We start from the raw sequence: 25,862 nt of genomic DNA on the forward strand, positions 1-25,862 counted from the left end.
TTTCTTTCAAAAAAAGAAACTCTACTTATACTGCATGGAACAAATTCAAGGTCAGTAACAGATATCGTAAGGTGCAAAACTGATAAATATGCAGAGAAAACGTACCCTTGACTCTGCCCCCAGTCACTGCGTATACACAGGTGCGGATGGTTGGGATCTGGAGCATAGCCTTCGTGGCAGCTACATTCACCTAGGGAATGCAAAAAAAACAAACTATGATGTTTAATACGCAAATGCAAATTAAAAGAATGCCAATGTATCAGAATATTGATTTAAAAAATTTTACCCAAATTTTTCTTTTTATGAATTATAATTACTTAGTCAAAATATTGAAAAAACGGAAGTAAAAATTGCTGCCTGTCCATCATTGGTGCAAATAATTTTTGAAGCACTTGTACATATGCCATACTAACTAAAGCTCTGCTCCATTTTCAATGACACCCTACTAAACCATGGCTCATCGGGATAGTAACCAACTTCTTATAACCACACAATGATTGGTGATTTGTGCTCATGCAAGAAAGAAGAATCCCAGGTATGGTAATGTCTACTTAATTGCATTGGTCCAGCTTGGACTAATGTAAATATGCATACACCATATCTGTGAGATCCCACTAGAACAGCCTTTCTCAATCAGGGTTCCTTGGAACCCTAAGGTTCCCCTAAAGGTCGTTAGGGGTTCCTTGGAACCCTAAGGCTTCTCCAGAGGTTGTTAGGGGTTCCTGGAAACCCTAAGGTCCCTGCACCGGTTGTTAGGGGTTTCTTCGAACCCTATGGTTCCTCCAGAGGGTGTTTGAGGTTCCTTGGGAAACATAAGGTTCTTGCAGAGTTTGTTAGGGGTTCCTGGGAACCCTACGATTCCTCCAGAGGTTGTTAGGGGTTTCCTTGGAACCCTAAGGTTCCTTCAAAGATTAAGCCATATAATCTTGTATCAATCTTGTATCAAAGGATACTGCTTACAATGTCACTTCCCTTAGCGTACATGTATACAAAATCACATATAAAGAATAAAGAATAGCTGCTGCTAATAAAGTCCAAAGAGATAACCACAAAAATGTCTTGTCCACCAAAGGAGAGCAAAGCAAATAGCAGCGCTTAAATTGGTACTAAAAGATTGATCATAGACTGTCCATGCACCAAGTGAGTCCTGCAGTGGATGACGACGTTTAGCTGTTCTATGAGCTGTGAGAGCTTCACACACAAACTGATATGCGATCCGGATGTTTTATATGCTTTTTAACTGGATTCACTTTGTCACTGTTGAGTGGAGGCTCCTTACATGCAACGATCTCCAGAGAAAGAGCATTCCTGTGCAGAAAGTTGTAGTACTTACAGTGATCTGCCGATCAGAGGAGGATTCTGGAGTACAGCTAATCCCTGTGGGAGGAGGAGGCTGATTTTAAGGTGATCTCTAAACTTTGATCTGGTGAGTGTAATACCTACCGGCAGCAGGAACCCACATGGTGTGGTGACGGGAATTTAGGAGAAGTCCTGATCTTCATTTCCTGTCTTATATGAGATATTTATTTAGATATTCTCTGGACTTACCTTATGGTCAATCTTTTAATACCAGTTTAAGTGCTGCTACTTGCTTTACTCTCCTTTGGTGAACAAGGCATTTTTGTGGTTATTTCCTTCAAAGATTGTTAGGGGTTCTTGGGAACCTTAAGAATTCTCCAGAGGTTGTAAGCTGTTCCTTGGAACACTAAGGTTCATCCAGAGGTTGTGAGCTGTTCCTTGGAACTCTAAGGTTCCTCCAAAGGTTGTTAGGGATTCCTGGGAACCCTAAGGTTCCTCCAGAGGTTGTTAGGGGTTTCATGGAACCCTACAGTTTCTCCAGAGGTTGTTAGAGGGTCCATGGAGCTCTAAGGTTCCTCCAGAGGTTGTTTGAGGTTCCTTGGAAACATAAGGTTCATATAGAGTTTGTTAGGGGTTCCTGGGACCCCCAAGATTCCTCAAGAGGTTGTTAGGGGTATCTTAGAACCCTACAGTTCCTCCAGAGGTTGTTAGGGATTCATGGGATCCCTAAGGTTACTCCAGAGGTTGTTAAGGGTTGCTTGGAACCCTAAGGTTCCCCCAGAGCTTGTTATGAGTGGACCTTGAGTAATGAGCAATTTCTGTCCCTCAAATGAGTAACCACTAAGGGCTAGTTTACACTTGCTTCAAAACATGGCTTTGGACACGCTTTGTTAAAGCTTTCTGAATGCCAGTCAAGCCCCTTGTCACTAAATAAAATGGTTAGCTTACAGCCCTGTTTGTACCTTGCTTTTGCTTGGTGCTTCGATGAGGCTTCGGTGGGGCTTCGATGAGGCTTTGGTTGGGCTTCCATGAGGCTTTGGTGGAGCTTCGATGGGGCTTTGGTGAGGCTTCTGTAGGGCTTTAGTGGGGCTTTAAGTGAGTTTTGCCATAGACCTCTATGGAGGTTTTGAAGATGCATTAAAGCACCACTAAAGCTACATGGGGTAAAATTTTTGAAGCTAAGCCGAAGCAAGGTGTAAGCAGGACTGTAAGCTAACCATTTTATTTAGTGACAGGGGCTTTGACTAGTGTTCAGAGATCTTTAACAAAGCCTGTCCGAAGCCATGTTTTGAATCAAGTGTAAACTAGCCCTTAGTGGTTACTCATTTGAGGAGCAGAAATTGCTCATTGCTCAAGGTCCACTGATAACAACCTCTGAAGGAACCTTAGGGTTCCAAGCAACCCTTAACAACCTCTGGAGTAACCTTAGGGTTCCCAGGAATCCCTAACAACTTCTGGAGGAACCTTAGGGTTCCAAGGTACCCCTAACAACCTCTGGAGGAATATTGGGGGTCCCAAGAACCCCTGTCCGAAGCCATGTTTTGAAGCAAGTATAAACTAGCCGTTAATGTGTGTTGAAGCCGAAGCAAGTGTAAATGAGCCCTAACACCATTGGTCTTATTTTAGCTTTCTGTAAGTGGGGGGATTCTTTCCAATGAACACAAATGTAAGTACCATTCTTCATAGTGACCATCATACTAATGTGAATTATAGATTTATTAATTTTTATAAAAGGGTTCCCTGATCCTGGAAAATTGATTAAAAGGTTTGTGTGTGTTAAAAAGGTTGAGGAAGGTTGCTCTAGAAGCTGGAAATCAGTGCAGTAGGCATTGCAACTCCAGTGATCTCCACTAGCTTCCAAGTCCCATGCCTGAGCGGCTGCCCTGATTCATTCTAAAACGAGAGGTTTTCCACTGGGCACAGGTGCCATTCAGAGATTACTTTGCATTTTTCGCAATGAATGCAAAATGCTTTCTGATCTGATTGGATGAGGTGGAGAGGAGGGGTGGTGACATCATGATCTCTACCTCTTCTAATCACAGAATGCTTTGCATTCATTGATAAAATGCAAAACCATCTCTGAACAGTGCGCATGCCCAGTGAACAACCTCCTGCGTTTACAATGCAGCAGGGCAGCCTCTCGGCATGGGAAGCTAGTGGAGATCATTATAGTAGAGGTGCCTACTACAGTGATTTCTAGCTTCTAGAGCAGCGATTGCCTACTTATGAGCTAAAAGGGGGCTCAAACATAGCCCATTACATCCCCAAAGGGCTGCACATAATGTTCAATATATGTAATATTCGAGAGGACTGTCAGAATCTACAGATCTAATAGAGGAAATAAAGATCAGAGACATAGACATTTTGTAAACTTGGTAACTAAGATGGACTGTTGGCTTTAGATGAATTTTAAACAAGTGACAAACAACTTTTTTTTTTTTTTCCAAAAAAAACCCCAAGCAAAACCCATAAATAGAAGTAGACCATTGGAAGCACATAATTGGGTATTCTTTGCAAAGTGAATATTCACCACATTTACTAAACTAAGGGAAAATTCCCTTGCAGAGTGAACAGTCATTGTATCCTTTTGTAAATCGGCTCCATTTTGCTATAGATATACAGTACTTAAAATGGAACAAAACAAAAATCTTTTTTTTTTTCCCCCCATGTAATAGGTGTGTAGGATGGAGAGAACAAAGTCATATCTGTGGAAGGTTGTAAAAATATAACGGTTTTTATAGAAGATTAGCTCAATTAATGTGATGTGTCCCAGGTGTGAAAAACGCTGTAAATAAAGAAGGCTTTCAGAAATAGTGTTAATAATTTATTTTTTTTTATCAATTAACAAAATGGAAAGTACATGAACTGAAGAAAAATCCAAATCAAATTAATATTTGGGGTGACCACCCTTTGCCTGCAAAACAGCATCAATTCTTCTAGGTAGACTTGCACACATTTTTTTTTGAGAGATCTCGGCAGGTAGGTTGTTCCAAACGTGGAGAACTAAGCACAGATCTTCCGTGGATGCCGGCTGCCTCAAATCCTTCTGTCTCTTCATGGAATCCCAGACAGACTCCATGATGGTGAGATCAGGGCTGGGGGGGGGCAAACCATCACATTCTTCTAGGTAGACTTGCACACATTTTTTGAAGGATCTCGGCAAGTAGGTTGTTCCAAACATCTTGGAGAACTAAGCACAGATCTTCTGTGGATGTCGGCTGCCTCAAATCCTTCTGTCTCTTCATTGAATCCCAGACAGACTCCATGATGGTGAGATCAGGGCTCGGGGGGGGGGACCATCACATTCTTCTAGGTAGACTTGCACACATTTTTTGAAGGATCTCGGTAGGTAGGTTGTTCCAAACATCTTGTAGAACTAAGCACAGATCTTCCGTGGATGTCAGCTGCCTCAAATCCTTCTGCCTCTTCATGGAATCTCAGACAGACTCCATGATGGTGAGATCAGGGCTGTGTGTGTGTGTGTGTGTGGGGGGGGGGCAAACCATCACTTCCAGGATTCCTTGTTCTTCTTTACACTGAAGAAAGTACTAAATGACAATGGCTGTGTGTTCGGGGTTGTTGTCCTGCTGAAGAATAAATTTGGGGCCTCCTGAGTGGTATAGCATGATGAATAAGTATCTGCCTGTATTTCTCGGCATTGAGGACACCACTGATCGGCCAACGTTAAGGACTGTAGACACAGTGGTCAGCCAAGGAAACTTAATGCAGAAAATGAAAGGCACATCATGCTTACTTCTCTCCGACGTCGGAAGATGTCCAACAGTGCCAGTAGTTACCTTTCCTCCATTGAAGATAATGGAGCTTGTGCTTCATTAGCTTCTTCCCCGGTCAATGCAGCAGGTGAAAATGACATCAAGACTCAGAAGTCATGTAATGCACATTGCTTCTGGGTTATATTAGGCAGGAGAGATCAGTGAACGGACATTCACTGGTCTCCCTCCTCTCTACCCGGCAGTACTCACCATAGGGTTTCCCAGCACAAAGGTGGGAGCTCAGAGTCCAGGAAACACAGTGAGAGTGTGTGCAAGTGGGGGGGGGCAAATGTACTGGGGGTGTGTGGTTAACTCTACACCTGCCTCACTACAAGTGCCAAAAAATACCTGCTTATTTGGCAGAAATCCAGTGTGCTCCTACCTTCCCCTAGTCAGCTGACAACCTCTGCTGAACTGAAATTCCATTCAGTGTTATCAGCCCTGCCTACTGGGTTATAGGTTATATAAGAGAGAAGAGCTGGCAACTCCAAAGTCCTTGATGAAAAAATGTATTGGCTACATTTGAGCATTAGAAAGCAAACACCTGACGCGTTTCGGCGTGAGCCTTAGTCATCATAACTGGGTTATAGGACTCTGCCAATTCCCACCCCTCTCTGTCTCTCTCCACATGCATACTGTGATTTGTTTCCCAGCAAAACAATGCTGCTGCTTCGACTCCCAAGAGCTTGCCAACACACTTGGGAGACGTGGTTCTGGGGGAGTTCAGGAACGGAGCTCCCAGCATCAGCCCCTGTAAACATTTTACAAGCCTGGGGGTGGTGTCACAGGGAGTGCAAACAAGCTGTTTCTTGCTACAAGAACAAAGTACAGAAATAAAAAATAATACTGGATAATGATTTACAGGAGGAGAGGTTGGTATGAGGGTACATTTGGGAAAAGACTGGATATATACTTTAATATACATATAATATTGTTTCTTCTAACCCTGATAAAGGGGGCGCAATTGAAACCCCAAAATTCATTGCCTACTTTTTTGATTGTCCCCTTGACTTTTATTGGAACAAAGTCCAGTTTGGACCTTTTTATCAGTGGTGTGGCGCTTCAATGCGCTGGCTACCACATGAATTGTTCCCTTAACTTTTATTGGAATAAAGTTGTATTTGGACCTTTAACAGTGGTCTGGCACTTTGACACGTTGGCTACTTTTTGGAATTGTCCCCCTGACTTTTATTGGAATAAACTCGTATTCGGATCTTTTAACATTGATGTGGCATCTCAACATGTTGCCTACTTTTTGGATTGTCACCTTGACTTTTATTGGCATAAAGTCCTACCTGGACCTTTTAACAGAGGTCTGGCACTTCAACATGTTGGCTACTTTTCGGATTGCCTCCATGCCTTTTATTGAAACTAAGTCACATTTGCACCTTTTAATAGTAGTCTGGCACTTCAACATGTTGGCTACTTTTTGGATTGTTCTCCCCAACTTTTATTGGAATACAGTCATATCTCGACTTTGTAATAGTGGTGAGGCACTTCAACATTTTGCCTACATTTTGGATTGCCCCCCTTGACTTTCAGTGGAATGAAGCCATATCTGGACCTTTAACAGTGGCGTGGCATGTCAATGCATTGGCTATTTTTGAATTGTCCGCCTGACTTTTATTGGAATAAACTCGTATTCGGATCTTTTGACAGCGATGTAGCACCTCAACATGTTGGCTACTTTTTGGGTTGTCCCCTTGACTTTTATTGGAATAAAGTCCTACCTGGACCTTTTAACAGTGGTGTGGCACTTCAACATGTTGGCTACTTTTTGGGTTGCCTCCATGCCTTTTATTGAAACTAAGTCACATTAGCACCTTTTAACAGTGGTCTGGCACTTCAACATGTTAGCCACTTTTTGGATTGTCCCCCCCCTCAACTTTTATTGCAATACAGTCATATCTGGACCTTTTAAGAGTGGTGAGGCACTTCAACATTTTGCCTACATCTTGGATTGCCCCCTTTGACTTTCATTGTAATAAAGTCATATCTGGACCTTTAACAGTGGTGTGGCATGTCAATGCCTTGGCTACTTTTTGAATTGTCCCCCTGACTTTATTTGGAATAAACTCGTATTTGGATCTTGATCTCGAAGTGGCACCTCAACATGTTGCCCTTCTTTTTGGATTGTCCCCTTGACTTTTATTGCAATAAAGTCCTACCTGGATCTTTTAACAGTGGTGTGGCGCTTCAGTGCGTTGGCTACTTTTGGGATTACCCCCTTGACTTTTATTGGAATACGGTCATATCAGGAACTTTGAACAGTGGTCTGGCACTTTAATGCTTTGTGTACTTTTTGGGTTGCCTCCTTGACTTTTTTTGGAATAAAGTTCTACCTGGACCTTTTAACAGTGATGTGGCACTTCAACGCGTTGGCTACTTTTTGGATTATCCCCTTGACTATTATTGGTTATGAAGTCACATCTGTACTTTTTAACAGTGGTGTGACACTTCACCGTGTTGGCTACTTTTTGGATTGTCCTCTTATCTTTTTTTTTTTTTTTGGAATAAAGTCGTATGTGGACTTTTAAGAAGTGGTGTGGCGCTCCAATTTCCATTTTTGTTCCAAGCTAAGAATGTTGGGTCAGTTTTTTTTTTTTTTTTTGTCTTGGCGCTCCTTCTATAAGGTTGTATTTCTGGACTGTCGTCTGGTAGAAATTGATAGATGTTTCGCATGGCTCTTGCTACTAAAACAATTTCCTGCGCTATTACCGGGCACGGCACAGGATGGTTTTATGTTTGAAGAAGGCTATAAAAAAGACCCAGACAGGCAAGGGAAGCATTTGATGAGAAAGTGCAGCTGAAACAATAATTGATCCTTTATAAATATAGTAAATGTCATTCTTTCGGAGAATTTAGGACATTTTCTTGTCTGAAAATTGTACATTTTGATACCGTGTAACAGCTGCCGTTTCTTTAAACCTGATCTTTGTTCATTTGCTTGTTTTATGGCAGACTTATGTATTGCTATTTGCTCTTCTTTTAACTTTAATTCAAACCACTGAAGAAAAACAACTTTTATGGGGGTTTTTTAAAGTGACGTAGAGCTTTTTTTGTAGGGCCTGTTCACACCAGGTGCAGTGGGACAGCTTTGGACAACTTTACCCAACATAGATCCACCCAGGGCCGGGACGAGGGGTGGGCAGGAGGGACGGTTGTCCTGGGTGCAGTGACGCAAAGGGGCAAGAAAAGGACGCAGGGTGGTATACCCATTCTACGGCATGTATTAATAGTGGGTTGGATCCTGAATCCTTGCACTGGGAGCTGGGCAACCCTGTCCCGGCACTGGTCCCACCACAATCCAGGACAGTTCCTGTTCCTGTGCGGCTGGGAGGAGGATGTCCCACTGCGTGCTCGCAGTTTTTTTTTTTTTTTTTACACTGCGGCCAATCCTTCTGAGAGTGAACTTTCAACCTAATAGGAAACGTATCCATAATCACGTAATTTACCCTTCAGAAACAAATATCTGCCCTTCGGGTCTACCATCCTCTCCTTCACCATCAATCTTGTGTCTTTCCCCATCCCTATTGCCACTCCCTTTTGCCTTGTCTCGTTTTCGAATCCCCATAGTAACATGTTGGATATTGCTTTGAGTGTAATTTTAACATTTGTATCCTGTGAGATGTGTGCCTCTTGTAGAACAATTGCACTTGCGGAGTACTGTTGGATTTCCTTAAGGATCTTATGTCTTTTAACCGGGGGGTGTTTAGACCCTGCACGTTGTACGTCAAGTGTTGTCATGGTGGGCATCTACAACCTTTCCATCTCCTCTCCTCTGTCCACACCCTAAGGGCCCCATATACACCTCAGCGTTTTGGAGCTTGAAGCTCCAAAACGCTGGAGGGGGGGAAAAAAATAATCAATGATTCTCTATGGAGATGGTTCACATCTCCACTCCAAAACGCCTGATACTCACTCAAGTTCTAGAGCTTTTTTTTTTTTTTTTTTGTGGCTCGAATAGGGCAGATTTGGGCGTTTTTGGCACGTTTGTATTGCCATTGAAATGAATGGAAACGCGCCATTTGCACGTTTTTGTGCGTATTTGTGCCTTTTGTTGCGCGTTTTTGCGTGATTTTCTGCTCAAATGAAAGATTTTACAAATAAAATATTAATAATATATGGATAAATAAATGTAAAATAAATTTCACAAATAACTAAAAAGCATCATAAATAAGTAAAATAAATGAATAATATGTAATAATACATTAATAAATAATAATTAACCTTAAAAAATATTAAATACATTATTAATAATAATAATAATATTAATACACCAAACCCGAACAAAAAAATACGTTAATAATAATAATAATAATAAATAATAATAATTATTATTATTATTTTTGTGTGCGGGTTAGGGTGTATAGTTATTTATTATTATTTTATTTTTTAAGGGGTAAGGGTTAAAGTTAAGGGTTAATTATTTATCTATTGTTACTTAGTATTTATTGAATTTATACATTTTTTATTTATGATTTTCATTTATTTGTGTATTTGTTTTACATTTATTTATTAATTTATTATTATTCATATAATAATAATACTAATAACAATAATAATACTAATATATCAAATAAAATAAAAAATACAATTATAATAAACCCCTAATCCTAACCCTAACCTAAACTGAACTTGAACCCCTTACCCTAACGAAAAAACATTCTAATAAATGAATAATAATAAAAGGAGAAATCAGTAGTTGGAAAGCTGACACGTTTCGGGAGACAAGCCCCCTCAGCTCTGAGGAAGAGAGCTTTTTTTTTTTTTTTTTGTCGCTCGAATCTGGCAGATTTGGGCGTTTTTGGAGCTTTTGTATTGCCATTGAAATTAATGGAAATGCGCCATTTGCACATTTTTGTGCGTATTTGTGCGTTTTGTTGCGCGTTTTTGCGCGATTTTCTGCTCAAATGTAAGGTTTTACAAATAAAATATTAATAATATATGGATGAATAAATGTAAAATAAATTTCACAAATAACTAAAAAGCATCATAAATAAGTAAAATAAATGAATAATATGTAATAATACATTAATAAATAATAATTAACCTTAAAAAATATTAAATACATTATTAATAATAATAATAATAATAACACACCAAACCCGAACAAAAAATACATTATTAATAATAATAATAATAATAATAATAATAAATAATAATAATTATTATTATTATTTTTGTGTGCGGGTTAGGGTGTATAGTTATTTATTATTATTTTATTTTTTAAGGGGTAAGGGTTAAAGTTAAGGGTTAATTATTTATCTATTGTTACTTAGTATTTATTGAATTTATACATTTTTTATTTATGATTTTCATTTATTTGTGTATTTATTTTACATTTATTTATTCATTTATTATTATTCATATAATAATAATAATAATAATAATAATAATAATAATAATAATAATAATAATAATAATAACAATAATAATACTAATATATCAAATAAATTAAAAAATACAATTATAATAAACCCCTAATCCTAACCCTAACCTAAACTTAACTTGAACCCCTTACCCTAACGAAAAAACATTATAATAAATGAATAATAATAAAAGTAGAAATCAGTAGTTGGAAAGCTGACACGTTTAGGGAGACAAGCCCCCTCATCTCTGAGGAAGAGAGCTTGTCACCCGAAAAATGTCAACTTTCCAACTACGGTTGTTTGGGCACCCACCATGGTGGAGTTGTGGTTTGATATGTTTTTGATCTTCTCACATTTGTGAGTATGTTTTTGGCTTTTTTAATAAATTGAAAGTTATGTTGGAGGTAATGCACTAGGATCAGTGATGGTGAACCTTGGCACTTTCCCAGATGTTTTGGAACTACATTTCCCATGATGCTCAACTACACTGCAGAGTGCATGAGCATCATGGGGAATGTAGTTCCAAAACATCTGGGGTGCCAAGGTTCACCATCACTGATCCTAGTGCATTATCTCCAATAAAATGAAAATAATGTTGAGGTAATGCACTAGGCTTTTGCGCCCTCCTTTGTTTCTTTTTACAGTTCTATGTTTGTCCCAAGCATTTTTTTAAATGTATACATGGTTTTTTTTTGTTTGTTTTTTTGTTTGGGGTGGCTGCAGAGCCACTCAGATCACTCCTATTGGAAAGTCTTCACGGGCCTCAGATTTTGATAGCTGCAGCCATGATTCTGGCATAACCACTTCAAACTGAGGATGTACAGGTACGTCCTAAGGGTGTGAAGTGGCCAAAGGAGAACTCCAATTTGGTAAACAAAATTGCCACTTTGTTATTTTAAGGTTATCAGACATTACCACTCTGAAGCCAATAATAAGTAATTTTCTACAAACGCAAAATTCAATGCAATTCAATGCAACCTGGAGGCATTTTGTACACCATTGGTGGATGGAACACCCAGTCCCGGGGCAAGGTCTTCTAGAGCAGTGGTTCTCAACCCTGTCCTCAAGTACCCCCGACAGGCCATGTTTTGGGAATTTCTCTTAGGCTGCATTCACACCTGAGGGTTTTCCACTCGTAAAACGCTCAAAAAAACGTTCATCTCCAAAGTTCCAAAACACCCAACAAGCAAAATCCCCAAATTTTTCTTAGAAAATAATAGCTGCTCAAATACCAAGCCATTGACTCTGATTTAAAGCACCTGTGCAAGATAAAGGAAGACCTGAAAACATGGCCCTTTGGGGGAACTTGAGGACAGGGTTGGGAACCACTGATCTAGAGCCCAAACATGCCGAACTGCGCCCCCCCCCCAAAGATGTATGAGCATTATGTGTCAGCAAAAATCCCCCCCCACAAAAACACTGGGCACTAATCTGCATGCTTACCCCCTAACCATAAATTTCCCCTCCTCCAAGTACAAATCCGCCCCCCTGCTGAAATCCCCCCTCTCAGCACAAATCTTTGCCCCCCTATCCCCAAATCCCTCCAGCTCAAATCCTCTACCCCTAAAATTTCCCCTACTAGTACACATCTTCTGTTCCCCACTTCATATTTCCCCCTAACAGCACATATTCCCCCCAAATCCCCCCCCCAGCACAAATATCCTTTCCCCTCACCCCCTCTCCCAACATAAATCCCCTAAATCACCACTCTTGGCACCCCCCCCCCAAAAAAAAAGAAATCCCCTCCAGCCAGGGGCGGACTGACAACTCATGGGGCCCCCGGGCAATAGGAGATTATGGGGCCCCCGGGCAATAGGAGAAGATTATGGGGCCCCCGGGCCATAGGAGATTATGGGTCCCCCAGGCAATAGGAGATGATGGGGCCCCCAAGCAATAGATTATGGGGCCACACAGTATACACACACAGACACACAATAGACACACACAGTATGCACACACAGAACACACATACACACACTGAAAAGGTACTGGAGAGACGGGGCAGCTATATTCTTGGGATTTTTAAACAAACACAGATTTTTTACATACTGTCCCTGGTTTTATTGAGGCTGGCAACCCTGATGGGGCCCCTTAGTTGCATGGGGCCCTCGGGCAGTGCCAGAGTGCCCGAATGGTCAGTCCGCCCCTGCCTCCAGCTATTCCTTCAGAGCAGCAAAAGGTAGCAATCTGCTACAAATTTGTTAACATTCCCCCATGTATATGGATCACTAAGAAGACTCTGTTTCTCCCCAACAAAAGTAGAACTACATAACAAAAAAAAAAAATACATATATATATATATATATATATATATATATATATATATATATATATATATCAGTTTGTCTTAAAATAGGAAAAAGAATAACCCATAGAAACCTTGATAAGTTCTCTTGAAGGACATTCAATGTTCTCATCGACAAGACCTCCTAATTTTTCCATATCTTCACTGGGAAGTATTGAGTTGTTTCATAAGTGAAATATCTGTTTTCGGTATTTTGAACCATTTTTTTTTTTTTTTTTTACAATATAGTTTCACACAGTCATATCTTCCTTTTTAGAAGATTTAGGTATAAAAAAAGTCTTTTATCTCATCCTCTGCACTGGCAATCAAAACGTGGTTGATAGAATGATGGATAGGAAATCCTAGATCTTCCCTTCTATCCTCTGTTTAGTTATATAAAAATACTTTTATCTGGTTCTCTGCACTGGGAATCAATAACTTGGTTGATAGAGTGATGGATAGGAAATCCTAGATCTTCATCTGCACCCTCATACATCTCAGTCGAAAAAAAGCCTTCAGAACTTTAACTACGTCAACGTTCTTCGTAACCCTAATACATTTTAGGAAAACATTTTCTCTGCAGGGAAGCTTAAAGCCTCCTTTTTTTCGATAACTTTTTTTTTTTTTTTTCGATACAAGGTTGCTATGGTACTATGCTATTTAATTATCAGCTAAGCAGTTCTTATTCTGATGTATCAAATTTAGTTCACCATTCACCAATACCATTGTACACTCATAAGGGTAACTGTGGTGGAGCAGCAGAAGATACCAAGGCACAGAGAAAGTGATTGTAGCACCCTTCTAGAAAGGTTGCTAGGTTGGGTAAGGTAAATGTAGTTCTTTTTTGGCTCTTTTGTAATCGGTCGAGCAGTGTGTGATTGGTTTGGGTTATTGGGGACTTCACTGAGTGCAGGTTTTATTGCTTCCCCCTGGCTTCTGGAGGATTCTAGAATATAGTGGGCTGAAAAGGTAAATCAACCACCTGAATATTTATGTTGCCTCAGCCAATCCTTGGGGGAGGGTGCCCAGTAGGTGGCTGGGGAGTACATAAATTGCCTGGGGTCTGGAGCTGCCCTGTTCCTGTCAAGGAGGAGAACTACATTTTTTAATGTTTATGGAAGGTGAGGCCCTGCCTCCCCTTACTGCACCTCCCCTGAGTTCTACATGTGCTCATCGAGGTCTCAGCTATGCTAGAGCTGGGGGGGCCTGTTTGCTAAAAATCCCTGGAACTAATTGTGACAGACCCAACTGGGACAGGGGCTTTTTTGAGGGGACTGTGAGGTAGCTATCCTGCTACAACTTCTCTTGCAGCTAAAAGAGGTTTCACTGGGGATCCGGTCTGGAAGATACACTGAGTCACAGCTCCGTGTGTCCATTTAGACAAGGAGCCCCCCTCTCTCACATGATTGGCTAGCTGACTTTGATTGCCAATGGCGCCGCTGCTGTGTCTCAGCCAATCAGGAAGTACAATCTCGGACGGCTGAGATACTCATGGACATTGCTGGGCAGAGAGGGACCTAGACTGTTTACTGAGCCAATGGAGTGAATGTTGCTGTTTGCCTGGCTGTTGTTACCCTAGTGGGGAGAAAAACGTGGGACAAAATTGGTGGCCCTTGTGGGGGTCAGCGCTACATAAGCTTGATCCCAGACCACATCCAGGTACCTACATAATTGCTAACAGCAGCATATAAAATACAAAAAGCAGAGAATTTTTATTGTGGATACACAATTCTTGTAGTCCTACCCCCTTGGTGGCTGATGTATGTAATAGTGTTGGACCGATAGAAGTTAAAATTGGTTTTGATGGATCTACCATAAGATGCGTTTTCCTTCAAAGTAGCAGATCCATGTTGAAGATATACTATAGGTGGACCCTATTCTCATCTTACGCTGCTAAATCTTTGACAACGACAAAGGGAACGCTCGCCAAGCGGTATATTCTTGGATGTGTTTGGAGGTGGGCTTGGTTAAGAGTATCAATTACATCCAAATAGTTTTGGGGGAGGAACGCCTTCCCCTTCTTTAGGACCTGAGCAGTCAATGTTAATAAAATCACAACAGAATGCACTGAGGCTTGATGAAGACTTGTGTCTTCTGATGTATCAGGACCTGGGTTTGAACCTGCACCCTCGGCTGTGTCTGGTGATGTCTCTTCTTGCTGAGCCACCTGGGATGCTGGACAGTGCCCTGTCTGATCCATTGGATAGTCTTGCCTTGTGCCTTGTTTCTGCTGAACCTTACACTTTTTACTCTTTCTATAAACTTCCTGATTTAAGCCATCTATCTGAACTTCCTGTTTTCCAGATTATTATGCTCTCCCCAGCCAATATGTTGCTCTTGACACCTTGTCACTCTTGCTGCTGTGAGTATCTCCACTACCACTGGTTACCAACTTTTGTCTTGTTCCTTAACTATACTTCTGCTTAACCCTTAACCTGCAACCACTTGTTACCGACCTTATGTTGGCTGTATTAAATGCTCTTGTAGCTCCCTTGTCCAAAACAGGGCTGCTAGTAAATTTAGTTGTGCTAGGTGGTAACTAGCCTGGCTAAATTGTAGTCTTTGATGCACTGGTTTCTTTCCTAAGCTTGAGTTTAATTTGTAGTCTCTCTCTTCTGTCAATAGGTGGCACTGTTGCCTTTGGCATTAGGATGACAGATTACAGTGAATTCAGGTTATGGGTAAAGATGTTTTCTGAGCCAATTATCAGGAGTTCCTTTGGGCGCTTTGCATGCTGGGATAAGCTATTCATTTGGAAGAAGACAGGTGATCGGGGTTCTTTCCACCCGGGCTGCGGCCTGGGTGGATGTGTGTGGAGCAGCAGCAGAGGTGGAGCAGCAGCAGAGGTGTAGGCCTGAAGCCTGAGGCCTAGCCACGTGTAAAGGGGCTCAGCCTGAGGGGAGCCCGATCCTTGCCGGAAGTAAAGGAGAAGCAGTTGCCAGAGGGACGACCCCTCCTGTTGCCGGAGGCAAATGCAGAAGGGATGGAGCTCTGAAGGAGTACCAGAGCAGACGCTTCACTAGCTGGGGACAGTGAAGTAAGTGGGCAAGCTTCATCCAGGAATTCAGCTGGTACCTTTGAGCAAAGCTTGAAGGAGTATGGCGGGTAGCTGTAAGTAAAGCTTGAAGAGAAGTACAGCGAGTAACTGTGAGTATAACGGGTAGCTGAGTCAAGCCTGAGGAATCCAGCGGGTAGCTGTGAGTCGAGGAACCCAGTGGGTAGCGTGGGTGAAGCTTGAAGGGCACAGCGGGTAGCATGTGAGTTGAGCTCGAGGGATCCAGCAGGTAGCTGAGAGTCCAAGAAGTCCAATGGGATACTGTGAGCTGAGCTTGAAGAATACAGCGGGTAGCTGTGAGTGAAGCTTGAGAAGTCCAGCAGGCAGCTGGGAGCTAAACTTGAAGATCTGTTTCTGCTGAACCTTACACTTTTTACTCTTTCTATAAACTTCCTGATTTAAGCCATCTATCTGAACTTCCTGTTTTCCAGATTATTATGCTCTCCCCAGCCAATAGCTGAGTGAAGTTGTTGCCTTAGGAGACAGCAGTTGCTACAAGATATAGATCGCTGCATTCAGCTTAAAGGCCCTTTTTCTGTATTGCTGTCTGCCTAGTTCTATTTTTGTCTGCGGATTCTGCCAAGTTGCTATTGCATTTGCCTAATGCTGCGTACACACGAGCGGTCTCTTCGACGGAACTGGTCCGACGGACCGAGTCCGGCAGACAATTCGACCGTGTGTGGACTTCATCGGACCTGCAGCAGACTTTTTCGGTCAAAAATCTGACGGACTTTAGATTTGGAACATGTTTCAAATCTTTACGTCGGAACTCCGCCGAACCCAGTTCCTATCAAAAAGTACGCTCATCTGTATGCTAGTCCGACGGACAAAAACCGACGCAAGGGCAGCTATTGGCTACTGGACATGAACTTCCTTATTTTAGTCCGGTCGTACGTCATCACGTACGAATCCATCGGACTTTGGTGTGATCGTGTATAGGCAAGTCCGTTCGTTGGGAAAGTTCGTTGGAAGTCTGCCGAAAATTCGTCGGATAGTCCGTCCGACCAGTCCGGTCGAAAAGTTTGCTCGTGTGTACGTGGCATAAGGGTGTACTGTGCCCTAACCCTCTCTCCCCTGTTCCTGTTGAAATAAAACCTCTCTTTGTTCATTTTTGACTGGTGCCCACCTTTCTATCTTGCACTACACCCACCCATGCCCAGTAACCTGCACCCTGAGGAGGAATGTTGGCCCTCCCTGACTCTGGGGGTCACCATCAGGCCCTTAGAGGTCGGGGAGACCGCAACACTCTTAACCGTTAAATGTTTTAAAAAGTTCTTTTAACTTTTGTACCAGGAGCTCATCCATACAGATCTAATAATTTACCTCTTGGGGTGGCATATAACATTTATTAATCAGGTAGGCTGGTAGATATTAAGAACACTTTTTTTTCCCCCTTGCTCCCCAAAAGACCAAAACACACCAAACCATTAGATAATAGTTTGTATTTTAGTCAAAATATGAAAGTTCACCGCCCACGTCAAGGGTTCTCATGTCTGGTGAGCCCTACACTAACCAGCTACATAGTACATAGCTGTCACGGCCTATTTTCTACCATTCTGTAAATTGTTTTGTTTTTTTTAGCAGTATTCATTTTCATATTTTTCGGTTTGTTGCTATAAAAATCAAGACCGATCATGAGTCATGCCGTTTCTCTAGCTAAAGCTTCCTCCTACATGTGAAAAAGCTTTATGTTATTTGTATGGATACTTATAACACCTCTTTTTGTAGGACATCATTACTGCAATTAGGAAATTGTGGATATGTTAATATCCTTGTGTGATTTCCTTTTTTTCATGTAATCTCAACACACACCTACTCCTTACTAGCCTTCTCCTCAGGTCCATCTCTCAAAGGAAGGTCAGTTTCATTTCTCCAGAGAAGATGAAAACCCAAATAAGTGTGAATTTGGTTTGAGAAGCAAATTTTTCGAGCAGATCCCATGTCTTCATATTAATAACAGAGGCAGGTGTATTTTTCCTTATCAACCAATGCACCTTTGTACTAATCCATTACAGTTAGATGTCAGTAGAAGAAGAAGGGTGGGTTCCCATGTAGGTAGGTGGTCTATTTTCTCCACTGTAGGCGCAACTTGACCATAGTGGCCCTGCAGTAGGAGGGGAAGTCAAGAGGAACATGGTTCCTCTATGGTTTCCTGGGTCACTGGGGAAGCTATTCGATTGGGTGCTGCCACCACATGTGACTCTGGCAGCCACCTTTGGTGAGGCAGAGCCGATTTAAGGCCCTGGCTCCCAGGCTTGGCACACATTTCACATGTGGGTAGTGTATGGACAGGTCTAAAGAAGGTCTAAAGAAGAAATGGCAGCACTCTGTACTCGATCAAAATTCTTTTATTCAGAACATCCCAAAGTGTTGACAGAAAGCTGGCAGATGCATTTCACACACTCCAAGTGTACTTAGTCATATTCAGAACATCCCAAAGTGTTGACAGAAAGCTGGTAGATGCATTTCACACACTCCAAGTGTGCTTAGTCATTAATGACTAAGCACACTTGGAGTGTGTGAAATACATCTACCAGCTTTCTTTCAACACTTTGGGATGTTCTGAATAAAAAGAATTTTGATCGAGTACAGAGTGCGGCCTTTTCTTCTTTTGATTATATGCGGAGGCGAGCCGAGGAGGGCACCTCTCCAGATCATCAGGCTTTTAAAACCTCACCTGGAGCAGCGAGTCTTCTTGTTTGGGTATGGACAGGTCTGACAGGGACAGTGATTAGCATCAGGAAGAGGTTCCAGGCGAGTAGGGGAAAGAATAGGGACACACCATCCTTTCTGGAGACCTCCCCATTTGGGCACGAACCAGCCAGGCCGCATTCTGCCATTCCCGAGACCCTCTCTGGTATTGGATTCTGTGAGTGTTCCGGGTCGGGTGTCTTCCCACCGGGCTTGTTGTGAATTGCTGCACTCTAACTTTAATACAAGTTCTGAGCCTGCAACTGGAAACTGGGGGTTCACTGCCACTGCAACACGCTGCACCTGCCCACACCCCTAGTATACTGTTAGGGTTTATAGTTGGCTGAGGGATTAGATACAGAGGACAGCTCTAGAGGGTAGTATGGAAGGACTTACGATCAGAGAAGTAGGGTTCTTACTATCATAGCCTTCCAATGTAGTCCTCCTCTAATTAGGCTGCTAGGGTAAATGTAGTTTTTGGCGTCACTGTAGTGAGTATAGCAGTTATCTATTACTTTTGTCTGTTCAGGGTTTCCTGAGCCAGGTGTTTGATTCCTGAGACTCAAATGGCCAGCATGAATATTTCTCATGTTCCAGCCAATCCCTGGAAGTAGGCATTCAGAAGATGGCTGTGGAGGTGATAAATGTTTGGAAGGCCTTTTCAGAGCATTCTTCCCTCTCCAGGGAGGGTTCTAGTCCTCTTGGGGCTGCTGCCCCTAGGAGAGAGTTATTGAGTCTAGGCCTCAGCTGGAGCTGGACTGAGGACCTGGGGAAGATTGTTAAAGGATTATCTACTGCCAGGTGTTTGATTCCTGAGACTCAAATGGCCAGCATTAATATTTCTCATGGTCCAGCCAATCTCTGGAAGGAGGCATCCAAAAGATGGCTGTGGAGGTGATAAATGTTTGAAAGGCCTTTCCAGAGCATTCTTTCCTCTCTATGGAGGGTTCTAGTCCTCTTGAGGCTGCTGCTTCTAGGAGAGAGTTGTTGAGTCTAGGCCTCAGCAGGAGCTGGACTGAGAGGACCTGGAGAAGATTGTTAAAGGATTATCTACTGGAGGGCAGTGTTCTGAAGTTCTGGTCTGGAGAAGCATCTTTTTATCTCCCCTCACTGAGGATCTACCTGTGGATATTGGGTGGCAGACAGCTCCTGGGGTGAGTAAAGACCTTAATTGTGCTAGAATGGAACTAAGCGCCAGAAGTGGCTATATGGACTGCCACTGTAGGGTCCTAGATATACTGGCCAGTATTATCGGAACTATTATCAGTATTAGAAAATGAGTGAGAAGTTTGTCTTCCCATTATTGCTATTGATCGTTTGGCGTATCCTGTGATCCTAAAGCCCTCTCCTGTTAAAGTTCTTCAGCCATAAAATACTAAAAAGATATCCCCTGGACTGAGCCAACACCAACAAAAAAAAAAGAAGCTGCTCTCTATCATAAAAGCCTGGTATGAAATGTATTTGTACTTTCTGGTACAAGGGCTGTTCCGCCTGCTCCTCTGCCCTCTAACATGTTCCACTCCATCAAGAGCTTAATCGTAGAATCTATGATGACGGAGTGAAACGCGTTGGAGGGCAGAGGAGCGGGTGGAACAGCCTTTGTCCTGGAAAGTACTAATAAATATTCATACCATCCTTTTATGATACAGAGCAGATTCTTTCTCCTTGATGGAATAGTAAGATTGTGGAACAGATATACAGATACTTGAAGCCAACTAGTTTATCTGCATCATAGAGTTCTTACCAGGCTAATGATCGTTGACAGGGGAGGATTTGAGATATTTGACCCTGGGCATACAACCAGGGCTGCCATCGGGGGGGGGAGCCCATACACATGTATGGGGCCCGAGCATCCTGAGGGGCCCGGGCTCATTCGGGCACTGCTCGGGGGGCCCCATGAGAGGCTCCTGTCCATGGACTTCACTGTTACTTTTTCTGCTGGCTGCCCTGAATAACGGACCGGCGGTCCGTGAATGACAGTCCTCTTTGGACCGTGGCTTCGCCACTTTGCAACCTGGATTGTATTATCCCTCCTTCCCCCCTCCCCTCCCCACAGCCGCTGCCGCCCCCCCCTCCCCATTCAATCTTACACAGCAGGTAGTAGGGAGAATACACTGCATGTCTGAACAGAGGGCGAGAGCTGAAGGGGACGGAGGTGCAAAGAGTGGGGCTGTAAAGAGGACTGAGGTGCTAGGAAGGGGGGCTGTGAAGGGGACTGAGGTTCAAAGAAGGGGGCTGTGAAGGGGACTGAGGTGCAAAGAGGGGGGGCTGTGAAGGGGACCGAGGTGCTGAGAAGGGGACGGACGTGCAAAGAAGGGAGGCTGTGAAGGGGACTGAGGTGCAAAGAGGGGGGGCTGTGAAGGGGACTGAGGTGCAAAGGGGGGCCTGTGAAGGGGACTGAGGTGCAAAGAAGGGGGGCTGAGAAGGGGACGGAGGTGCAAAGAAGGGAGGCTGTGAAGGGGACTGAGGTGCAAAGAGGGGGGCTGTGAAGGGGACTGAGGTGCAAAGGGGGGGCTGTGAAGGGGACTGACGTGCAAAGAAGGGGGGCTGTGAAGAGGACTGAGGTGCAAAGAAGGGGGGCTGAAAAGGGGACGGAGGTGCAAAGAAGGGGGGGCTGTGAAGGGGACCCAGGTGCTGAGAAGCGGACGGGGGTGCAAAGAAGGGAGGCTGTGAAGGGGACTGAGGTGCAAAGAGGGGGGGCTGTGAAGGGGACTGAGGTGTAAAGGGGGGCTGTGAAGGGGACTGAGGTGCAAAGAAGGGGGGCTGAGAAGGGGACGGAGGTGCAAAGAAGGTGGGCTGTGAAATGGATGAAGGCGCAAGGAAGGGAAAGCCGTGAAGGGGACATAGGTGCAAAGAAGGGGGGCTGTGAAGTGGACTAAGGTTCAAAGCAGGGGGGCTGAAAAGGGGACTGAGGTGCAAAGAAGGGGGGCTGTGAAAAGGATGAAGGTGCAAGGAAGGCAAAGCTGTAAAGGGGACAGAGGTGCAAGGAAGGGACGCTGTGAAGGGGACTGAGGTGCAAAGAAGGGGAGCTGTGAAGGGGACTGAGGTGCAAAGAAGGGGGGCTGTGAAAAGGATGAAGGTGCAAGGAAGGCAAAGCTGTAAAGGGGACAGGGGTGCAAGGAAGGGACGCTGTGAAGGGGACTGAGGTGCAAAGAAGGGGGGCTGTGAAGGGGACTGAGGTCCAAAGAGGGGGGCTGTGAAGGGGACTGAGGGGCAAAGGGGGGGCTGTGAAGGGGACTGAGGTGCAAAGAAGGGGGGCTGAGAAGGGGACGGAGGTGCAAAGAAGGAAGGCTGTGAAATGGATGAAGGTGCAAGGAAGGGAAAGCTGTGAAGGGGACAGAGGTGCAAAGAAGGAGGGCTGTGAAGGGGACTGAGGTGCAAAGAAGGGGGGCTGAGAAGGGGACGGAGGTGCAAAGAAGGGGGGCTGTGAAGGGGACTGAGGTGCTGAGAAGGGGACAGAGGTGCAAATAAGGGAGGCTGTGAAGGGGACTGGGGTGCAAAGAGGGGGGGCTGTGAAGGGGACTGAGGTGTAAAGGGGGGGCTGTGAAGGGGACTGAGGTACAAAGAAGGGGGGCTGAGAAGGGGACGGAGGTGCAAAGAAGGTGGGCTGTGAAATGGATGAAGGCGCAAGGAAGGGAAAGCCGTGAAGGGGACAGAGGTGCAAAGAAGAGGGGCTGTGAAGGGGACTAAGGTTCAAAGAAGGGGGGCTGAAAAGGGGACTGAGGTGCAAAGAAGGGGGGCTGTGAAAAGGATGAAGGTGCAAGAAAGGCAAAGCTGTAAAGGGGACAGAGGTGCAAGGAAGGGACGCTGTGAAGGGGACTGAGGTGCAAAGAAGGGGGGCTGTGAAGGGGACTGAGGTGCAAAGAAGGGGGGCTGTGAAAAGGATGAAGGTGCAAGAAAGGGAAAGCTGTGAAAGGGACAGAGGTGCAAAGAAGGGGGGCTGTGAAGGGGACTGAGGTGCAAAGAAGGGGGGCTGTGAAGGGGACTGAGGTGCAAAGAAGGAGGGCTGAGAAGGGGACGGAGGTGCAAAGAAGGAAGGCTGTGAAAGGGATGAAGGTGCAAGGAAGGGAAAACTGTGAAGGGGACAGAGGTGCAAAGAAGGAGGGCTGTGAAGGAGACTGAGGGGCAAAGAAGGGGGGTTGTGAAGGGGACTGAGGTGCAAAGAAGGGGGGCTGTGAAAAGGATGAAGGTGCAAGGAAGGCAAAGCTGTAAAGGGGACAGAGGTGCAAGGAAGGGACGCTGTGAAGGGGACTGAGGTGCAAAGAAGGGGGGCTGTGAAGGGGACTGAGGTGCAAAGAAGGGGGGAGCTGTGAAAAGGATGAAGGTGCAAGGAAGGGAAAGCTGTGAAGGGGACAGAGGTGCAAAGAAGGGGAGCTGTGAAGGGGACTGAGGTGCAAAGAAGGGGGGCTGTGAAGGGGACTGAGGTGCAAAGAAGGAAGGCTGTGAAAGGGATGAAGGTGCAAGGAAGGGAAAACTGTGAAGGGGACAGAGGTGCAAAGAAGGGAGGCTGTGAAGGAGACTGAGGGGCAAAGAAGGGGGGCTGTGAAGTGGACTGAGGTGCAAAGAAGGGGGGCTGTGAAGGGGAATAAGGTGCAAAGAAAGGGGGCTGTGAAGGGGACTGAGGTGCAAAGAAGGGGGGCTGTGAAGGGGACTGAGGTGCAAAGAAGGGGGGCTGTGAAGGGGCTGAGGTGTAAAGAATCGGGGCTGTGAAGGGGACTGAGGTGGAAAGAAGGGATGGAAATGCAAGGAAGGGGGGGCTGTAAAGAGGACCGGAGTGCAAAGAAGGGGGCTGTGAAGGGCACTGGGCCCTGGGGAATGTCAGTGGTCAGGCCTGGGGGGGCCTAGGCCTAAAGCTGTGTAAGGGGCCCCAAAAAAATCTGATGGCTGCCCTGCGTACAACATAACCAACTAAGAGATGGTGATGACCGTCACTACCGTACATGTAGGTAGGTTGAGCCAACATTTTTTACAAACTTACAGATGAAAGAAGAAGAGACAAACTGTAACATGAACCTGATGTCTATGGTTAATGGACTTTAAGTTGTTTTTGGGTGCATTATATGAATACGGGATTTTGTCTACAGAGTTTTTAATGTAAAGTTTTCGTTTCATTGTGTTCATTTTTTCTATCTTTTTTGTAAAACAACTTAAGAAAACTTCATTGTAATTTTCTCTCAAGATCAAATCAATATTATTTTGATCCGTTTGTCATGGGGCCCTTAAGCAGTGTTGGTCCCACAGACCAGCGCCTACTCTGCCCTATTTAGAAATCCGGCAATGCAGTAGTGGTGTAGGTGCATGAGACCAAGTGGGTGGGATGAAGCGCGTCGGGTTGGTGGGCCCCGGGCTAAGGCTGTTTTCATTATAATGACTGTCGGGTTCTAAAGGTTTGCGGAATTTGAGGTTATTTTCTCTTACTACGTTATGTACAACAAGCCAGGATGGGCTCTTCCTCAGCCTGCACCCCCCAGTGTGAGTCAATGGACATACTGGAAACGGGAGGGAAACCCCTAATTCTCTGTATGTGGGTTTTATGAGAAAGGAGTCATGGTTCACAGTGGGTCTAACACTTCTGGAATGATGAAGGCTACAGTCCTAAAATAGAAGAAGAGAAAGGATACATGGGTCCCCCGGATAGGAGATTCCTCTGTCTTGTTCCTTACTTTTAGAACGGTCTTTTACCCGGACCTGGTTGCTCTTAGCAGTCATCAAGCCATTTAAAGCTCCAACGATTAAATGATAAGGTAAAAGTGTCCATAAAATCATGATCCATTTTGAACCAATTTAATGGTAACACTTTTATCACGGTTGAAATTGCTTTTCTCCACATTAATTCACTGTGTATTGTTGTTGGATTTATTTATGTTCCCCCCCCCCCTTCAAAATCAATATATTCAATGCACTTTGATGTCCCGATTATTCCAGATGTTCCTCAGCTTTCCTGCCTTTGCTATCGTCATTTTCTCGGAATCCTCTGTATTTATGAAACTTGTAAAAAAAACAAAATCAATGGGGATTCGGAAATTTAATTCAGCAGAATAAATCAGCTTGGTTAAGGTAGCAGATGAGACCTTCGGGGACACAGAGGAAATGTTTCGCAATAGGAAACATTTTCACTACCTTGATGTTCAGATTGTTGTGATTCGTGGTTCTAATTTTATCCTGGACCACTCAGTCCTCTGTGACTTGTCCCAACAGGGTTTGATTTGGGACCTCTGGCGTGTGGGTCAATGGGTGCTTGTCTGTAAATAGATGCAAGCCCTAAATCACTGTCTATCATAAACAACTGATAATATTTCGTAAAAAAAAAAAAACTACTTTCACCTCTTTTTTCATCCTTTGTTGCATCTCCGTGCTGCTGCTGATCTCCCGAAGCCTCATTGTAGCCATTTCCTGTCCACATGCATGTAGGCAGGTGCAGTCTATTTTCCCCCGCTGTAGGTGGCGCTCGTCCAGAGCGGTACTGCAGCTGAAAGGAAAGTCTAGACAGTGGTGGCAAACCTTGGCACCCCAGATGTTTTGGAACTACATTTCCCATGATGCTCATGCCATCTGCAGTGTAGTTGAGCATCATGGGAAATGTAGTTCCCAAACATCTGGGGTGCCAAGGTTCCCCATCACTGGTGTAGGGAAACCTGGTTTCTCTATGGTTCCCTTGGTTTCCTTGAGCAGTCTTTCGGTTGGCTACACTGCATCCGGCCGTTTTGGGTCACGCAGAGTTTTTTTAAGTCCCTGTCCCCATGTTTTGGTGCTCATTAGCAAAGTGGCTGGTGTAGGGAGAACTTACATGTCTGTCAGGGACAGCACTAGCGGTAGGGAAAGGTCCTGGAGTAGTAGGGATAGCTTAGGGCCTACATCTGTACTTTAGCAAGCTCCCTTTTGGGTTGGAATCAGCCAGGTCGCATTCCACCAACCTTGGCAAACGCCAACAGCCTGTGTGCTAAATTGAGATAGAAAGTGGCCTTGGTCTAGGCTCCTTGTCAAGTCAAGGCCTCTGACGTGTTTTCTCCTCACCCACAGGGCTTAATCATAGAGGTGACCTCTATGACCAAACCCGTGGAGCAGAGGCGTAGCTTGAAGCTTGTGGGCCCCGATGCAAAAGTTGACCTGGGCCCCACCACTACCACCCACCACTTCCATGATACACCCACCGTACGCCAAGATACTCAAAGTGGCTTAAGAGTTTAGAGTTCCCAGAGTTCCTCCTTACATCAGAGGACAGGGATCACTGCTGGAGAATCAGAGGACAGGGACCCCTGGCAGGTGATTTGGCAGAGCTCCTTTCCCATTCCAGCACTGTAAACAGCTTCTCCCCCCCCCACAATACACAGGGCTGAAATGGTAAAGGAGCTCAGCAGCCGGGCATAGCATGCAGGGAAGAGGGGGTG

General features: G+C 44.3%; 1 protein-coding gene across 2 annotated transcripts in view; it reads right to left on the reverse strand.

Annotated features, from left to right (window-relative positions):
• Positions 1-25,862, reverse strand: part of ASTN2 (astrotactin 2) — a 384,099-nt gene that overhangs the window by 168,187 nt on the left and 190,050 nt on the right. For both annotated transcript variants that reach the window (XM_073600690.1, XM_073600689.1), the window contains one exon: positions 106-190. In XM_073600690.1, coding sequence (XP_073456791.1) covers positions 106-190 — 85 coding nt within the window. The remainder of the gene's footprint in view (positions 1-105; positions 191-25,862) is intronic.

This window comes from Aquarana catesbeiana, linkage group LG09 (assembly GCF_042186555.1).
Source record: "Aquarana catesbeiana isolate 2022-GZ linkage group LG09, ASM4218655v1, whole genome shotgun sequence".
Taxonomy (NCBI): Eukaryota; Metazoa; Chordata; class Amphibia; order Anura; family Ranidae; genus Aquarana; species Aquarana catesbeiana.